The 19,558-nt window shown below is 41.5% G+C and overlaps 1 protein-coding gene across 3 annotated transcripts in view; it reads right to left on the bottom strand.

Annotated features, from left to right (window-relative positions):
* Positions 1–401: 401 nt before the first annotated feature.
* The window catches only part of Slc9a6 (solute carrier family 9 member A6), a 60,215-nt gene continuing 41,058 nt past the window's right edge, over positions 402–19,558 (bottom strand). For 2 of the 3 annotated variants that reach the window (XM_028889881.2, XM_037199033.1), the window contains 6 exons: positions 18,191–18,344; positions 13,647–13,736; positions 12,573–12,603; positions 9,271–9,350; positions 6,065–6,170; positions 402–3,024 (listed from right to left, as the gene is read on the bottom strand). In XM_028889881.2, coding sequence (XP_028745714.1) covers positions 2,752–3,024; positions 6,065–6,170; positions 9,271–9,350; positions 12,573–12,603; positions 13,647–13,736; positions 18,191–18,344 — 734 coding nt within the window. In that variant the 3' untranslated portion in view covers positions 402–2,751. The remainder of the gene's footprint in view (positions 3,025–6,064; positions 6,171–9,270; positions 9,351–12,572; positions 12,604–13,646; positions 13,737–18,190; positions 18,345–19,558) is intronic. The other variant, XM_028889880.2, reaches the window with a different exon arrangement.

The raw sequence follows: 19,558 nt of genomic DNA, 5'->3' as shown, positions 1-19,558 counted from the left end.
ACCTTTAATGTGAAGGACTGTTCATGTGGTTGTGCTCTGCAGGTAAACCTAGAACTGCCTTTCTACCTAACCCAATCCACAACTATCCCACCTGCTGTACAATGCAACTCTTTTCAGGACAATCTCTGCTATTGCACTAACAGGCTACAAATCAATGAAATGGAACTTGATGGCTTTGAACAGTTTTTTTTTAAATGGTCCAACTGTGACCATAAGCAATTACATTCACCCTTATATATAAGCACCCCAACTCTGCCACCTCATAAGTTAAGTACTGTCAAGTTTCTTTTTAAAACACCAGTCCTCCCCCCTTTCCAGTATGTATATAGGTAGAAAAATAAATGAAGTCAGCATTCTTTATGTCTCTCTAGAATAAGCTGTGACTCAAATAACAGTGAGTAGTTATTTGCAAGGCTATAATTTTTTTAATGACAGATTTTCCTAAAAGAAACCACTATTACATCTTTCCAAGTACTCCAAGAGAAAACAAAAAGCACATAAAGATTAGAAGTCTAGTACTTTAACAGCACACTGCCAAACACAGACTAGGATAAATGCCAAGAGATCTTAAAAAATAACTCTGAAAGATGCAATGTTCAAGTCAATCAAACATGTAGGTTCCACAAACAACAGAAAAACAGGTCCAAGAGAGCAATTCACTCATGCATGATGGTAACTCAGACTGTACTTCATCAAAGTTCATTCAGGTCTTTAATTCCAATAGCTGTCTCAACAGAGATGGTTTTCTCTTTGCATGGGGATGTGTACACAGACGAGAGAGGGAAAAAAATCTTCCAGATGAAGATGTAAGCACAACAGGCTTGGTTCCCCTTTGATAAAGTACTGAAGGCAGATTTAGTGGACTCAAGCATTATCAGTTTCCTTAATGACAAGTCTTCTGCATGCGGAAAGAGACAGGTTACATAATTTGTCATGCTAAGTATTTATAGCCATTTTCATAATGTGAGCTCAGTAACCTGATGGAGTAAAAAGAGAGTAGTTAAATTACTATATACCCTTTTACAACTTGAATAACTGTGTGGGTCAGTGATGCTGACATTGAAAACCCCCAACATACATTAAGAAGAAGAAATTATTTAGTGCATGAAGAGCCACACATCATATAAAATGCAGACTTCACAGGAGGAGTTCCTGCACAGCAGGAAAGTCTCTACCATTACCTACCAAATGGCCATGCGACAGTCAAGGCTGCCACGAAGGGGACAACATTACAATTCCCTTAACATCTCAAGGAGTGTTCACAATGGCACAGAACCCTTTGGGAGGGTAAGTGCACGTTTTGTTTAGAAGGGTATTTTTCAGTGGAAAATTTGAATGTCACATAAGTAATCAATTTTCTCATTAGGTTAGATTTAAGGCAATTCTCCTCAGACCTGAATCAGAAACAGGTCAGAATCAGCATCCATCAAAAAGTATCCCCTTCCAAGTGTTCAATGTACCTTTAGGTATTTGCAGCACTACAAAATAGAAAACACTCTCATACGATGAATATGAAGTGAAAAAACCATGAAAAACCACCACATGGCAGCTTAGGTGTCTAATAGTAAAAAGGAACACGACAATGAAGACAACTACACCCACTTTACACAAAGCAGAATCCTTTCAAAGACACAGCAGAGCACTGTGTTTCTCTTACCGGCTGCCTTTGGTGCAGTACAGAACAATCACGGGTTCATAAATTAATTTTTAACATCAACTATCGACTAACAAGTGACCACTAAACATCGTAAGTTTAAAAATTTTACATTTTGCTCCTGTTTGGCTGCTAAAGAGCAGCGATTTAAATTGATATAAAAACTTCGGATAACAAGGCTTACTATACACACAAAGAACATAATCGAAAATGAAGCAGCAATTACATTTCTTATTTCAACTTATCTGGTAGAGAATATTTACATATTTGGGAAGAGAGACCTCCAACACCACCAGCCTATTCCCCCATGTCCACTTGCTCCAGTGCCCCCAAAGCTGTAACAAGTGCCCTGAACTCTATACACCTATACTTTGGCTAAGCCAGCTGGATGCAGTTCCTATGGTCTTGGTGTGAAAGAAAAGAAGTAAGGTCTTGGAGGTCATTTGTAGCCTTCTTTCTCAGAGCATCAATGTACTGTAGTCAGGAAATCTGTTCTTTCACATCAATGGGGGAAAACCATCCCCCACACTTCAGTCCCCAACCTGAATGGGGTGAGATCAAAATGCCATCAGCTCCTTGCACCACAAAGGGCCACCAGAGAAAAGGGAAAGAAAAAAGTCATGACAAAGGCAGCAGCAATCAACAAAAGTTTTCCAACAAAGGAACCTCTCCTCCTTAGATTCCCGAGGGAATCACAGCTCCCCCTTCTCTCCCCCTTCCCTCCCCTCCCCCTGCCACACACAAATTAATTCACATCACAAGAACTTAGTACTCTGGTTAAATGTCAGATATAAGAGAGGGTCAATCTGTCACTTTTATACTTTAACTGAAATATTAAACTAACAGAACACACAACATTACTGTGAAAGTAACTTTCTAAAACAGATCCGGCCAATGTAGTGCAGCCAGCAAAACTTAAGAGGACAGACTGTTCACAATCTGCCTTGTACAGGGTATTTATATTCTTCCTATGCCATATAAATAGCATTTATATAGCTTACACATTCGGAGACATGCACTAGGACTTGTAGGTAGTACACATTTCTTCACAATCACATGTGCAAAGTTTACAAACCACAAAGTGAGCATTAGAAAGCTTAGGCTGGACTGTGTCTTGTATCATCTAATGAATTTAGCGCAGGTTCAGAATCATCCATCGGAAGAACCAGGCGTGTTCCACGAATGACTAGTTCGTGGTCCCCAAATGTAAGCTCCCGATCCAAAGCATCTTCAGAATTGTTGCCCATAAATCTCCTTGGGGCACTGGCTGTTGCGGAGTCAGTGTTCACAGTAGAATCCCCATACGTCAAACTGATATCACCATCATTGAGAATAAGATCAGAGTCATCATCTTTCAATTGCTCCTGGTTCTAAATGCAAACAATATAAGGTTTAAGAGTTGTTAAGCAGTGCAAGAAAATCAAAGCCAGGCAAGGTGGTAAGGTAAGCCCAGCTCTTCCGAGAATCATTTCCACACGGAGATAATCTGAGCACCCCCTATTTAAAATGCCTCAGTGGTAGCCCACCATACTTGCTATAAAATCGTGAGCCCTAACCTCGCCTTACAAGACAACGTGACTTGTTCCTTTCAGCTTCGTCTCCCCTAACCAGCAGCCTTGCTGCAGGATGGACTGCTGCGCTGCCAGCTATCCTACTCTCCAGTCCTCCTCTCACCTCTCACTCATCAGGCATGCTGTCCCTCCTATCCCTTGCAAGTCCCAGGCCCCTGCTCATAGCTTTCTCTTGACAGTCTTCTTGGATTTTTCTGCTCTACATTAGGTGTCCATCCTGTGTGCTCCCACAGCATCTGGTCCTTGGTCCTGTGTTTGCAAGTAACACTCGCTCTTGCACATTATCAGTTTGCCCTCATGGGTCTTAGAGTCTGGGCCCGGGAGCAGGGGAACACACAAATGAGGTTATGATACAAGGCTAAGTGCTTCTTAGTCCAACCACACAACACATTATGGCATATGGAGACACATGGAATCTCTTGCCACACGGTTGTTTTCCAGGTTCACAAGCTTTTGTTCTAATGGGAAAAAAGTTTCCAAAACACTATACCTAATACAGTGCTATAATATATAGTCCCCTTTGGCAAAGAAAAAAAACCATGTATGTGGGTAGAGAAATGTCATTCAACGTAAGTGCTCGATGGTGCTGCTGGTGAATTTTATTCTTGTTTGTGCTTCTGGTATCAAAAATTAACTATTACTAGAAAGATCCTCAAATGCTCAAAGATTAAAATACAAAAGGCCAATTGAAAGAAACAAGTCCATAGCCACCAATCAGCTGAAATCACTTCCTGTCTAATATTTAACTAGTAACAACAAATCTAGCTAGTGTCTGCCATTTGGTTAAAACAAAGTTTTGTAGCTCCTTTGCTTGTCAGTGGGGGCTCTTTAGCATTTCCTGATTAATGTTTTCTTTAAGTTTGAGGTCTGGAAAAAATGTAAAAGGCACATTCCTTTTGATCTAGTAACAGCCCTTGAAAATCAATTCTACATACCTTTCATTTATGTCCTTGAACAAATTTATATGTAAAAGTATATTAAATGCAGACAGTCACCGTGAATGCTGTTTGCGATAGCATAAACAGCACAGGGACACACTCACAGCAAAATGACACCCAGTGCTGAGGAAGGCAGAGACTGGGGGAAGCACCTAAACAGCAAGGGATGCCAAGCATTGACAGCAAAGAATCGGAAACCCAGAGAGAGGCCTGGGGGGAAGCAATATTGTCTCTATCTTAACCTCAGACTTCTAGCCTCAAGTGTAAACACTTTGTGTTCCGAAGCCACTCAGTCTGTCACAGCAGCCCCAGGGCACTCAGATAGTGATGTGTTGAATTGGTATCTGTATCTACCACAGGATACATAGTTGTTTCATTTTTGTTTGTGGGTTTTTAACGGTTGTTGGCGGCAGGTTTTTGTTCATTTGTTATTGTTGTTTGAGACCGAGTCTCAGTTTAGCCCAGACTAACTGCTAACTTGCTATGTGTCTGAAGATGAGCTTGGACTCCTGGTCCTACTGCCTCTACCTCCCAAGTGATGGGATCATGGATATGTGCCATCATACCCGGGACACCACACACACACACACACACACACACACACACACACACACACACAGAGCTGTGGACCTGTTGGCTGTGGATGATGTACATTGTTGGGTCTCTGGAGTCAGAGCCAAGCCTCTGCCTGAAGCAACAGGACTACTCTGTAGAGTCATGTGGCCCAGTGGAAAAGAACAACAATTGCATGCAGAACCTGGGTTACATGGGAGGGAGACAAGGCAGCACGGAGTATTCTCCCCACACCACTAGCACAATCTGTCAAATGTACAGTGACTCAAAACAAAGCTCCTGGCTGCTACCCTGGCCCAGGGGCCACCCTCACACTGCCTACTGCCTCTTGACCCGCTGTGGAATCTGCTCTAACAAACTACAAAGGAGGACACAACCAACTGAAAGGTCCAGGTCTACACTGCTTCACTCCAGTTCCCACTAACTCAGGGTTCTAAATGTCACATTAAAGCAGCCAAACTGGTGGGCATTGTCATAGGGAAGCACAGCCAGTGCCATCAAGTGTCTACATTTTAGAATATGGACTAGTGAGCACAACTTTCACGTTCTTCTTGGTTTAGTATTTCCCAAACCATCAACCATGATAGTCGATCGGGAAAATATATGGAGTCTAGATTCTGTCTAGCTGTGTCTATACCCTCCAGCTATATGGACCAGACATGGATGCATTCCCCTAAAATCCCAAAGTTACAGGTGTTAAATCACAGATCATCTTTTGTATTTAACAGACATCAAAACTGTCCAGCAAAGCACAGATGTGATATGGCATACCATTTCATTCTGATTTCCTTTCCTTTGGAGGAAAAGTTCCATAATACCACATTTTTTAGTTGAAATAAATGTCATGAAATCTAAGAAAAATTGTTTGGGAATCCTCTCAGCTGAACTGTGATGAGCCTAATGAAGACACGGAAACATCCCACTGCTGAAGTCAGGCCACATACTGCAAATAAATTAAAGCTGGCATGGAAATAGAATGACATATTAAAATTATCTGCTGTAAGATAAGGAATTAGTCTATTTTCAAAGGGTGTTAGCTCTGTTTACACATTTCAGTATATTTTCTACTTGAACAAAATATGCTTAAATTCCCTCTCATAGACTGTATACCTCAAAGATCAAGAAATTCAAACCAAAATAAAACCAGAAGTCTAACCCATACAACAGCTAAACTGAACTTGCTAAAGAACTCAATTAGTGCATAAAATCCACTTCCTTTGGAAGAAGGTAGTGCATGCCTGTAATACCAGTTTGAGGCCAGCCTGGGCTATACAGCAAGAACCTGCCTCAAGACAACAGCAGTAACTAAATAAACAAATGCCACTTACTTCATATGCTTGAGGGCTGGTGAGGCACCTGGCGATGGGCCCACAGCAGGCCGGGAGTGTGGTAGTGAGAGGAGGCCCACTGTGCGTCAGCAGGGGCTTCAGGTAGCTGTGCAGGCATGGTTAAGGAAGGGTGTACTCATTTCTGTACATATTTAAGAGAATAAGGAACTTGTTGTCACAGTGGTGCTGGGGAGCAAACCCAGGGCCTTGCACACGCTATGCAAGTGCTCTACTTGCTCCTAAATGACACCTGCCTCAGCCTCAAATAACACACTTTAAGACGATCACTGCCGCAGCATGCTGACCTCTTCAGAGGCTGGCAAATAGGCACATCTCATTGCCACCATATGACAGCAGTGAGGCAGGAGCAGAGGGAGGAGACCTTTTCACTATGCTGATTTCATCAGACAGGAACACTGACCCACAGAGCGGTCAATGGTCCACCTGAAGTCACACAATTAAGGGAATGGGGACATATCTGCTAGCTGATCCTGGTCTGACTTTGACTCGTGAGCCTGTTGAAGGACTTTGTTTGAAGCTTTTCTGCTTTTAGGGATTGAAGGAACACAAGCTCATCCTGAGTTTGGTACTGCAGAAACTAAAAAAGAAAGTAAGGATGATGTTCACAGGGAAGAAGAAATATTGCAGTAGCATACACTAAAGAAAATGGCTTTGCTCATTAAGTGTGGATTCTGAGGGACCCTGAACGCTCTGAGTCAAATTTCTGTATCATGCTGCTTTGCTTCCTACAAAGCTCAAAGGAGGTGAAGGAGGAAAGAAAAAGGAAATCCCAAGACTTACAAAAAACAACAACAACTAAACTATGTCTCATGAACTCCTATATCATAGATCCTCATTTGATCAGATTTGGTAATTCATGGTAACTGGAAGACAAAAGAGGAAAACACAAGGAAAAGAATGGGGAAAGGCCATTGTAAAATGAGAACCTGGGGCATGTAGCTTGGAGATGGAGCACTTGCCTAGCATGTTTAAGGCCCTGAGGTCAATCTCCAGAACACAAAAGAGTTATTAGCTCTACATAGTGGTGCATACCTGTGGCCCCAATGTTTGGAAGGCTCAAGTGTGAATTCAAAGGCACACTACACAGCAGGTTCACCTCAAAAACAATTTTAAAGACAAAAATCTGAGGCTAGCAAGATGGCTCAGAGGGTGAAGGCACTTGCCACCAAGTCTGACAACCTGAGTTCCACCCCTAGTATCCACATGGTAGCAGAGAACTGACTCCTGCAGTTTGTCCTCTGATCTCCGTAGCATATTCCTCCCAACACACACACACACACACACACACACACACACACACACACACACACACAAATAAATCTTTAAAAGGCAACATTCATACATGTCTATATTAATAAATTCTATGTAAAGATTAAAGCTCTCTCTATAAACACACTCTGTCTACACAAAGCCACTATAAACAGAAATGATAAATTCTCAGAATGCTGATATAAAAATGAGCAAGGCTCTGTCTAGTAGTACTGAATAGGGATTTGTTATATCAATTACCAAACAATCTGCCAAAAGAAAATTCTAAAGAGTTCTGTGCCTAATAGAGAAATAAAGAAAAGGCTGGGCATGGGGAAACATGCCTGTATGCCCAGCACTCAGAGGGCAGACATGGAAGGATCATAAGTTTGGGCTAGCCTGGGGTAACTAGGGAGGCTTTGTCAACAACAACAAAAGAAGGACTGAGGCAGACTGCTTCTCTAGTATGCACAATGCCCTAGATTTGAACTCCAGCTCACTGAATATGGTTACCATAGCCTTCTGGATAAATGACACAGATGTCAGTGAAGAGCAAAGACACAAAAAGAATAAATATGATCTATTGAAGTGAAAATCAAAATCAGGAATACCTAATTCATGCTGGTGGTACTCAGAATCAGTTACTCTTTTGTGGGGCATGTTAGGGAAGAGAACACAAGGCACCTTCTACTGGGCTAGAAATACACAAATATTTATATGGACAGTAAGTACACAGGGATAAATGGTCAAAATTCGTTAAACTGTATTCTTAATATTCACATACGTTGTATGTCATTGTATTTAAATTATAACTCTATGGTAACAATCTGGTTAAACAGAGGAGCTGAAATCTAGACTGTGAATAATTAATTCTACCAGGGCTCTGGGCATTAAAATGACTAGAGTTTAGTCTTTGGTGTTTACTCCTACACAATTACACAGGAAACTAAGCTCTTTTTCTAAATTGGAATCACTTAAATTATTTTGTGAATGTAGAAAATGTACATTTTATTCTAGAAAACTAAAAAATGTTAAATAGGAGGCATGAAAAAGCCTCAAGAGATATGGGAATGGAATATATCCAAGATGCTGGTAATGGAGCCAAAAGTACTGACATAATCTTTAAACAATTTAAAAAACCCAGGCTCTCACACCCTAATGGGAGCCTTAATACCACAGATATGCTTGAATTTTTGTATGCACATGGTAATTTAATTTAAAGTACTTGCAAAAAATGGAGGTGAAAATCTAGTAAACAGAATATAGCAAGAAGTGGCTTCTAATCATGAAGGCAGGTGTATTTTTCCAAACATACAAAGTTTTTTTTTTTTTTTAATCACAAAAGCATTCTGAACAGAGAGGATTTGGCCTTTAGAAAGGCTGAGGAAAAAAAAGATACACTCTCCCTTACCCTAGAGGGAAGGCGGCTTCTAGAGAAGGGAAGTGTCAAGCACTCTGCATGTCCTTTTAACCTCGTGCTTTCCCCAAAGACTTCCACCCCAACAAGCACATGGACAAGCAAGGAATACTCTCATAGAGTTCTCCAAATCATCTCAAGGACATCAACGACTAAAGGTTCCTCAATAAAGAAGTCCATATCGAAACAATTAGCCATGTCATTTAGGCTCTGGGTTCCCTCCATCCAGCCAGTTCGTAGGAGAACCAGGGCCAACCGCTTCCCTGGGTTCCCAAGGAATTCATTGGTGGGAATGGCCTGCTCCACTACACTTGTGGAGAGAGGCAAGTTTTACATTCTGCTTCAGGAAGGCAAAACAGCTGGTCTGGGGCTGCAGCTGTAGCTCAGTGGTAAAGTACATGCTTACCATGCACAAGTCGCTGGGTTCATCCCCAGAATTCCCCCAACACACAGTGTGCACACATTCACACATCAAGTTGTTTCATTAAACTGTACTATCATGTTTTATCATTAAGGATACTTATGATCAAAGTTGTACCACATCCGAAAGAGCCAGGCACTCTCTGCTTTGGTAGTTCTCCTTTCATTTTCAGGAACACCCTGCAGACAGACAGACATAAATCAATACCAAAGATGCAGACAGGTTTATTTAGAGTCATTCCTTTGTAGAATCAGAAATAGAGCCTTCATGAAAGATAGTGTCCAACACGGAAAACATTAGACATTCGGTGGCTTGTATATTGCAGCTTTGGTATAAGATACTGAAAGGCTTTTCTAAGCATCTCTATGACTCAGGCAGCTTACTAATTTATGATTCTATTACCACTTAAAGGTCAATATGGGGTCAATTATAGAAAAGAAGGCCATGAATTTGAGAGGGAGAACAAGGAGGGGGTATACGGGAGAAGTTGAAGGGAGGGAAATGAAGTAGGGAAACAATAGAGAATTATATTATAATTTCAAAAATATAAACAAATCAATGTGGGGCCTATGGAGATGTCTCTGTGAGAAAAGTACTTGCCATGCAAGCATGAAGACCTGAGTTCAAAACCTCAGAACCCACATGAAGCCAGGTACAGCAACATTTCTCTGTAACTCCTATGCTTATGGGGTGAGATAGGAAGTGAAGACAGGAGAATCTCTGGAAGCTCATAGACCAGTTAGACTGGTGTACACAGCAATCAACATCAAAGAGATCCTATTCTACTGTACCCAAGGCTGCACTCACATGTACTGTGGCACATGTACTGTGGCACATGCAGACTCATGTGTGTGTGCGTACACACACACACACACACACACACACACACACACACATACACACACACATTAAAGAAAAGCCAGAGAAGGCGAATTCACCTCCTCAATCTGAAAGATTTGCACTGTCGATGCCGTGGCACTTACAGAAGAAAACATCTCACCCTATATTTGGAGAGCTGTGTCATAGACTTCAAAAATAACTGGTATTGTCAAAGTCGCTACTATGTTCAGAACACGGAGCAAAATGAAAACACGGAAGTGCTCTGGCAGAACTCACACAGCAAGCAGGCAGCTTCTGAAATAGCTTACAAAAGCATGACATGTCCTTATTCGTAATATGGTATGGTCAGTAACTAGACAATTAGGCTAGCTAGCTCTAGTCCTGGCTCACTGACATTAACTAGTTGGGGCAAACCTCCTTCCTTCTCTGACCCTGAATTTCTTCACAGTATAACATGCAAGCAATACAGATTCCCAAAGGCCCCTTCCAAAACTAATGTTCCATGGTTCTGTGATTTTCTAAGGACACAGAGCTTAGGGTTTGGGTTTTGTCTCTTTCCTGCCCTCTCAATCTCCAAATAGCTTACTTTGCCCCTCAACATGAATCAACACATACACAAAAAACTATAAAAATATCTGAGAACACTGCATGTGCTCACAAGAACAAAAGAACTTCTGAACTTGCTTTTATATCATTAAGTTTCTCATGCCTTTACTTCTTATTTTCTTGTTTAATTTCTGGTGCTGGGGATGGCCAGGACCTCCTGCAAATTAATTACATATTCTACCAGTGAGCTATACTTCTAGTCCATGGAACTGCCTTATTTTAAATTTTTGCCTTCACTTTTTAAATTTCATTGTTATTACTACTACTACTTTTCGTATTGTATTATTATTATTATTATTATTATTATTACTACTACTACTACTACTACCACCACTACTATTATCATTTATTGGGTGTGTTAGAAGTCATTGTCTTCCAGCATGGGTTCCAGGGACTGAACTCGGTTAGGACATCAGACTTGCTCAGCATGCACTTTTACTCACTGAGCCATCTCTTTGGCCCTGCCTTTACTTCTTGAAAAACAAATCATGTACAGACCTTACCATATAACCACTGCACACCCTAAGCTCCATACTGACTAGAATGTTCCTTGAGCCTCATAATGGACTGAGTAAACAATGCAACTGAGATTTCCATGGAGTTTTTAATTTGTTAATTGTACTGATTTTCATCAATGTGTGTGTATGTGTGTGTGTGTGTATGTGTGTGTGCACGTGTGTGCACACGCCGCAGATGCAGGCGTCGGTTTGAGAACAACTCTGTAGAGTCCCTTCTTTCATTCCATCCTTTTACAAGGGTTCCAGGGATCAGACTCAGGTTGTCAGGCTTTGCCAGCAAGCGCTTTTACCCACTGCTAATGTCTGTCCAAAGGGTTCTGAAAGCAATGGAAAAGTCTTTCTTTCTGGCTCTTTCCCTTATTTCTCTCTGTGGTGACAGGGGGACAGGGCTGGTGGAAACATACTTGACTCAGGAGCTGCGTAAATATAATGTTTTATCACTACTGAGATGTAAGCACCTCTTGGACCTATCCCAGAAGCTTGGCTGGATGAAAAAGTATATAATGTGGTTCATCCTGGGAATTCTACTTTAAGATTCTGACCACAAAATGGGCAAGTACTTACTATATCACAAGCATACACACACACAGTCATCACTCAAAATTAGCACTTGGGAAATGAATTGAGTAAATGCTTTCTTTTAAAGCACACCCTGCAGAAAAAAATACACCACAGCTTGTTTCAGAAAACAACAGGAATTATGTTTCAAAAGATACCTTCTATCTTCAAAAACCTCACTTGTGATTTCTCATCTAAAGGGTAATATGTAATAGAGAATCACTTATTCAGTGTTGCTCAGAAACCATTAAAAAGAGGGTGGAAAATACCATAAAAGGTGGTCATTCTCACGAGGGCAGACAGTTCTGCTGTGCTCAGTCCACAAGTCTGGAGATCATAAGAGCAGCTGAGACACTGACACACGGAAGGAAAGGAAGGAAGGAAGGAAGGAAGGAAGGAAGGGAGGGGCTGTGTTGAAAAGGCTGAGGCTTAGGTTAAGAGAGTGTAACCCCCCAAATATGCAGGGGGACCAGCTGGACACTCAGAAGATTCTAGGCAGTTCTCAAGGGCAGCTGCTGCTCATCCAATTGGAAAGTTGCACAGGAAGAGCAGCTGGAGTGGGGCTGACATCAGACAAGCCTTCATGCGCAACCCGAGTGGAAAAAGGCTGCCCGCGCCAGAGCCCTCGCTTGAACACCCAGGAGCACTTAAGAGCCCATTCTCCTCGGTGGGAAACCCAGGACAGCCACAGATAGGAAAGCTGTCACTTGATAGCAACTTGCTGCCTAAACTATGGTTCTGTTTCATGGAGCAGGGAGAAAAGCCAGAAATGTCAGTTAAAAGCAGAGGCAAACAAAACAGTATCTACAGAGTGACACGAAGTCTAAGAGAGACTAAACACTGGGCTGAAATGCCAGGACAACACAAGCACATATTTACCAAATGGTCTTGGTCTGAATCAACACCAACCCTAGAGGAAAAACACAAAGAGCAAATGAGATTTTGGAAGCCAATAGAAGGTCTACTCATATTGTCAACTATTTTTCTCAACACAGAAGCTCCAGAATGGTTCATGTTCCCTCTTCTCTGCAGGCTGGGGTGGACATTTCTGACACCTGTCCCTTTCTTTAGCAACAGCCTTGGGTCTAAGGCAAGCAGGGCAAATGTTCTATTCCTAAAACCCCACTTACCAGTTTCAGTAAAATAGCATTTCTTCTCTGAATGTTAGTCCACTCTAAGCGGTGAGGGAGAGAAACTGCCCAGTGAGAATGATTAGAAAGTTTCAAAAGCAAAGCTGGGCCACTGCTCTCACGGAAGCATCGTGAAGACGACAGAAGGGCGTGCAGGTGCAGAGGACTGCAGGGTAACCGATGGACATCAGCCTTGGTTCTTGGTAAGTCTTGTGTACCTACATCAAATTCCTCCTTCGGGCATCCCAGGGAACCACTCCATTAACCAGTTCTGGGTCTCTCTAGTCTTGGACCTTGCCAACTCTGCTCTTTCTCCTGCCCTGCCTGTCAGGTCTCCTCTCCTTGCCATCCCTGCCGTTCCAGCCCTCATTCTGCTGCCAGGCTCTCCCCCAGAGTTAACTGTGGAGAGCATGGAACTCTGTAGGTCACTGCTTTCACAGGAGCTTCTGAGAACTGCACACAACCCTGAGGGCCATGTCTGAAGTCCTTTGCAGGACATTCAAATCTCTCTACACACTAGTGGCCACCCTTACTCCAACCTACCTTGTCACCCCACTGCTAGTCATTTTCTTCCATGTGCCCTGTAATACCCTCACCATTCCTCTCCCCAGACCCTGACAGCTGCAAGAGTCAATGCATTCTTTTTGCTCATGGCACTCCCTCCCTCGGGTTGCAACTTGTGCCCCTCAGTTTTCTACTCATTTGTCAAGTGCCAGAGTAGCTGCTCTGTGCGACGTCCACACAGAATCACCTCCCCTTTGTGCTTCTGCAGCACTAAGTTCTCTATTAGAAACACACATCACAGTACAGTGTAGTTATTTACCTGTCCGTCTCCCCAAAAAGACTGTGAGCTCCTTGAGGGTAAAGGCCATGTCTCAATTCATCTCTGTATCCCCAGAGTCTAGCATAGTACCTGACATACAATAGGTGCTCAAATGTTTATTGATTCGGTTACCAACCACAGACAGCACAGACAACACAGCAGTACAAGAAGCTGTTAGCAACATCTGCAAAGACAACACTCAGAGGAGGGGAGTGATACAAAACTCTATCCGGAAGGCGAGGGAGGCATGGTCCAAGTATCTGAAAACAGGTGGCAATGGCCAGATTCAAAACTCAAACAAAGGTTCATTTTCACTTCGTTAAAAATGGCCAGACACTGTTTACTAGCTTCCCAGTCACAGTGGACTCTCACCACATTTGTGCATCTCAAGTGACATCTAGTGGTCTAGACGATAGAACATTTAAACATTCAAATGGCACATTACCCAGAACCAATGTAATAAACATTTACCGAGCACTTATTATTTGCCAGGCACTGCGCTAGGCACAGGGCATAGACATGAATTAAACACGGTCCCTGTCCTCAAGGAGCTCACAGACTAGTGGGGAAACAGACCCAACTACAGCAGACTCCCAGAGTTTGCTGTGGAGGCAGGATGGGTTCAGGACTACCCCAGGATAATTTCTAGCTAGGTGAGCTCAATCAGGCTATGTGGCCCTAACGACTGTAATTCTGTCACCCTGGAAATCGGGTTAGTATCACCACAAAGTGTTGCTGCGAGGATTAAATGGGAGAATGTACTGAGACACTTGATGTATCACTAGCGATAAGTGGTAGGTAGCTCTTCTAGCAATACAGCATTACAAGGATGAATGGGATAATGGCTGGGATAGACAGACCCAACGCTGCACAGCAACTCCAAGGAAAAGGAACGGGGGGGGGGGGGGGGGGGGGGGTTTGTCAATTCCTAAGAATGAAAGAGAATCCCAGGCCAAGCTAAGGCTTGGCGTCAAAGAAATGCAAAGCATGTGTGCTAGCGAAACCCTAGGGTGCCAAATGTGACTGGTCACCAATTGTGTGAAAGGATGCAAGCAGATCAATTCACTGGGGATCCACTGCTCCCAAGACAGAGGACATGATCTTCTTACACTGGAAATTAGATGATGTCACTCCTTGCTTTACTATCCTACGATTTCCTCTGTATTTTCAAATTCAGTCTTCACTATAAACCACAAGACTCTACGACAGGAGGGACAGACTACAGCCCTCATGCACCTCCAATAGTAAATACAGTCTGGATGGAACCCAGCCATACTATGTGATTTCAGATCACCCGGGGCTGCCTGTGACACCAGATCTGGCTGGCTGAGACAGATCACACGCCTGGGGAGTCTAAACTCTTTGCTTCTGGCCCTTCACAGGGAGTTTTCAGAGTTCTGACCCTTTAGGGTCTTGTCCACCTTTTTTTTTTCTACTTACCATTTGATCACTCTCATCATGCAAGCTTTTCTTTCTGTGTCAAGCAGGCCACATCTGCTCCTGCCTTGGGGCCTTTGCTGCTCGACTGCTCTGTCTCGACTGCTCTTCCTGGTCGTCGTTGAACTGGCAGGGTCTTGCCACTCAGACTGAGCTCAAATATAACCTTCCCAAGAGACCTTCCCTGGCTTCTTCATATTATATATCTCACATTCCCAGTCGCCATCACAGCATCTTAATTTCCATCACATTTAGCATCATCTAAAACTGTCATGCTCATTTATTTATGTACTAGGTTTTGTAAAACCACTTTCCCACTAAATGGGAACAGAGACCGCTTCTATCTTTTTACTGCCACTGTCCTTTTGAATAAGGCTACTTCATTTTAGCACTACTGACATTTGGGGCAGGTCTAGACAGCAGCCAATTCTGTACCCTGTAGGATGCTAAACAGGGTGCTGGCCTCTGCCTACTATCTAGTAGGCAGAACTATGCTGCAACAGCAGTCCCTTCTCCTAGTTGTGACTGTCAAAAATGTCTCCAAATATTGTCAATTGTCCCCTGAGGAGATAAAATAATCTGCTAAGAACCAGTGAGTTGGAAGTTGAAACAAGGAGTGTCCACCAAACTGTTAGTGCTCAGTAAATATTTACTGAGTGACTGTGTAAAAGGCACACTTGAAATGTGGTGCAAAGAGCTTGGCAGATACTACTAGCTCACCAAATCCTCACAATTAATTCCAGGAAACAGGCGTCATGCCACAGATGTAGAAACTGAGGCTCTGAATAGTCAAAGGCCTTGCCCAAAATTAAGAAGAAAAGATCAAGAATGTAAAGGTTAAGTTGGTGTGTACACAAATATTCAACAATCCCAACTCATCAGCAATTTCAAAACTACACCACTAAAAAGCTAGAGGAAGAGAAGAGATGCTTAACATTATAGCCTTTGCCTTTCCTCCCAAATATAGGTAGGAAAGAAAAAACAACTTTTTAGGCTTTAAATGCCAATAGAAAGATAAACTAATAATAATTACAGTAATAGTAAATGCCATGAAAACAATGACATTTTCTATTTATGTTAATTATTAAGAATTTACTAACAGTTAAAATAGAGAAAATGGAAAATTTGTGATATAACTATTAAGTAAATGTGATAAATAACATTTTAAGCAACAATGTGAGTTAAAATATAAAAATTAAGAGTATATGTTTCACAACTCTTTCACAGGCTAGTCTTCACCACATTCAATAAACTATCCAGTAAGGACTATAAAGATCTATAGCCTCATTTAAGAGCAGGAGGACATGGGAGGGGTTGGAAGGTACCTGGGAGGGACTTAGAGGGAGGAAAGTGATATACTTCTATTTCAATTAGAAACGTATTTAAAAATTAACATAAACCTCTGCTCACAAACAGCCCAAAACACTGCAATAGAACAAGAAACCAAGAAGTAGTTTAAAACCACAAGGCAGTGGATCTAATTAAGCTTCCAATTGTGCTGCAAGGTAGGCAAGATGGGGCCAGCCAGGGAGCGTTCAAATCCGTGATGTAAAGAAAACTCAGTAGGAGGAGGTGGGGTTTTCTTTTCTCCTTTGAGGAGGATGGTAAAGCATGGGGGTTTTGTTTGCTCTGTGTAGAGGGCGGTAAGGGGAACAAAACTGATTCTCCATTGATGAGTATTAGTTCTTCTAAGCTAGCTCACATTTTGTTTTACTCTCCCGGTTACAAGCTTTTGAGAAAAGAAAGGAATTTACTTCTTTCAAAATTTACCACACTTATTTCTTGATGCACCTTGTCTGAAGGAACTAAGAACAGAGGCTCCTCTGTCTACCATTTAATTATCTGTATGATATTGAACAATTAACAACCTTTTAAAGTCTATATTCTTTATAAAACAGATATTATGATTAGATAAACATGTTAAACACACTTAACAAAATGCCTGGCACATAGTAGGTGCTTAATAAATGTTAAGTCCTCTTACAAGTAGTAAGTAGGATTATAAGAACATTATTGGATGTATAAAAGCATATGCTGCACTATATTATCTACTATACACAGAAATAGCACAAAAATTAGAAGAAAGGGATTTGAATAGTAAAGAGGGATTAAGACATTAATAACATTCACTGTGTAATTAAGGGCTAGCTTGTCTTTGCAATGTTAAAAGGCATAATAGAAAGTAAAAGAAACAGATGACAGATTCTCTATTAGGTGAAACACTGATTTTCCGAATGAGGCCCATATGACCTGGAAGCTTGGTAGCTTTTAACATCTATGGCGTTTCAGCCAAACACAGAACTACAATCTACAAAGGCTTCAGACACAAGCTGCTGTATCCATGGAAACAAATGCAGAAACTCGAGGTACAAGACAGCGTTCAAACTGAATACATTAAGCAGTACACACTGAAGACCATGACTACAGCACTTTGGCCTTGGTAGGTTTGTTAGGTTAGAAATTGTGCTGATCAGAAAGATGAAAAAGAATGATAATATCTACGATTGATTAGATTTGGGGTAAAATGGACTCTCACACACTGCCGATGGATTGAATTTGGTAATCTTATCAAAAACCCTAAACACATACATGTCTTATGGATTAATCAATTCCACTTCTGGAAACACATCGTAGAGAAATAATTAAACAAGAGCAGGGTGGCACATTGGCTTCAGAGCATTCATTTGTTAAAAGTAACAGCAAAACCCTCAGATGGAAATAGCTACAGCCTAAAAACAATATAAAACTACAACAACAGGGATTTGGTTAAATCAGCCAGGACTCATACAGCTATTCAAATAATATGAAGATATTTACCAGGACAAATGCCCATGCTGTGATACATTTTCTTCTATTATCACATTTTAAAACCAGTTTAGAAGAGCACTTTAGTGTTGCCCTTTTGCTAAAATGCATAGCAAAGGTCTGGGATGCTAACCTTCAGAGCAGTAATAATGCTTTTCAGTTCTTTTTCTTACAGTTTCTATATTATGCTATGAACTTTTTAAGAAGGAAACATGAAAACAGATTTGACAAAGCTTAAAATCTTCTCATGACTAAAAATGACAGTAAACTGAATTAAAATGAGGTCCTCCATTCCTACTTACCTTATATGCAGGCATGACAACATGGCAGTAGTGCCACCACCAAATACCCACACAGTAAAAAATACAATCAGAAGTGTGGTGCTGAACATCATTTGTCGTGCGTAAGTGGCAGTGTCACGAATGGCCAAGGCAAATGCCATTGCACCACGAAGGCCTACAGGGAATAGAAGAGAGATTTCTTCAATAGCTCATCGCCAGTGTAGACTATATAAATAATAAACTCAGAGATATAAAACATAACCTCCTCGGGCGGTGGTGGCTCACACCTTTAGTCCCAGCACTCGAGAGGCAGAGCCAGGTGGATCTCTGTGAGTTCGAGGCCAACCTGGTCTACAGAGCGAGATCCAGGACAGGCACCAAAATTTCACAGAAAAATCTCATCTCAAAAAAAAAAACCAAAAAACCAAAAAAACAAAAACAAAAAACCCACAAACAAAAAAACCATAACCCCAAAACTTGAGAGCATATAGACAAATATGAAATAAATATTTAGCATACATAAAGAATGACTGATAGAGTTAATATATAATTGACTTTAACTGATCATCTGTTTGATTTTTCAGACAGGGTCTTGCTACTCAAATTCACAATCCTCCTGCATCAGTCACCCAAGTGCTGGGATTGCATGTATCTGCTACCACATCCAGTATGACCTCTTAACAATTCTTTAAAACTTAGTAATTTATGTATAGTAAATTCAATTTATAATGTTTTGACAATGCATAGAAGGGTGCGACCATTGCTACAAAAGCAGAGCTACAATTTTACTCTTCCTGTCTAAATTATTTTGTGCCACCCGTTAGCCCAACCTCCTCCTCCTCCTGGCCTGCTCTGCATCACTATTATTTTGTATTTTAAAAGTATCATATCAATGGAATCATGCATGTAAAATTTGAGACAGCCTTCTTTCATTCAACATAACACTTCAGAGACTCATCTATGCCACTATGTGAATAAAAGTTTGTTCTTTTTATCATTCAGTAATTTTCCACAGCAGAACTTTATCAGGTCCTTCTCTGGCCCATTTGTCCATCAAAACACAGATACATGCCAGGTCTGGTGGTAAAGGTCAGTAATCCCAGATACACAGGAGGCTGAAGTAGTAGTGTCAGAAATAAATTCAAGGCTTGCTTGAACTATATAGTAACTTCAAAGTCAGTCTGAACAACTCAGACCCCATCTTAAAATGCAAAAAGTTTTCTTAGAGGGAGAGCCTGGGGAGATCTAGATATAGATGATACAGATATCTTAATGGTAGAGTGTTTGCTTGGCATGCCTGAGGCACTAGGTTCAATCTCCAGAATTGAAAAAAGGGAAAACAAGTAAGTTATTTGCAGGTTTGGACAGTTATGGATAGAACTGCTATAA

This window comes from Peromyscus leucopus, chromosome X, assembly GCF_004664715.2.
Source record: "Peromyscus leucopus breed LL Stock chromosome X, UCI_PerLeu_2.1, whole genome shotgun sequence".
In the NCBI taxonomy this organism is placed as follows: Eukaryota; Metazoa; Chordata; class Mammalia; order Rodentia; family Cricetidae; genus Peromyscus; species Peromyscus leucopus.
This window is presented reverse-complemented; position numbering and strand designations above follow the sequence as displayed.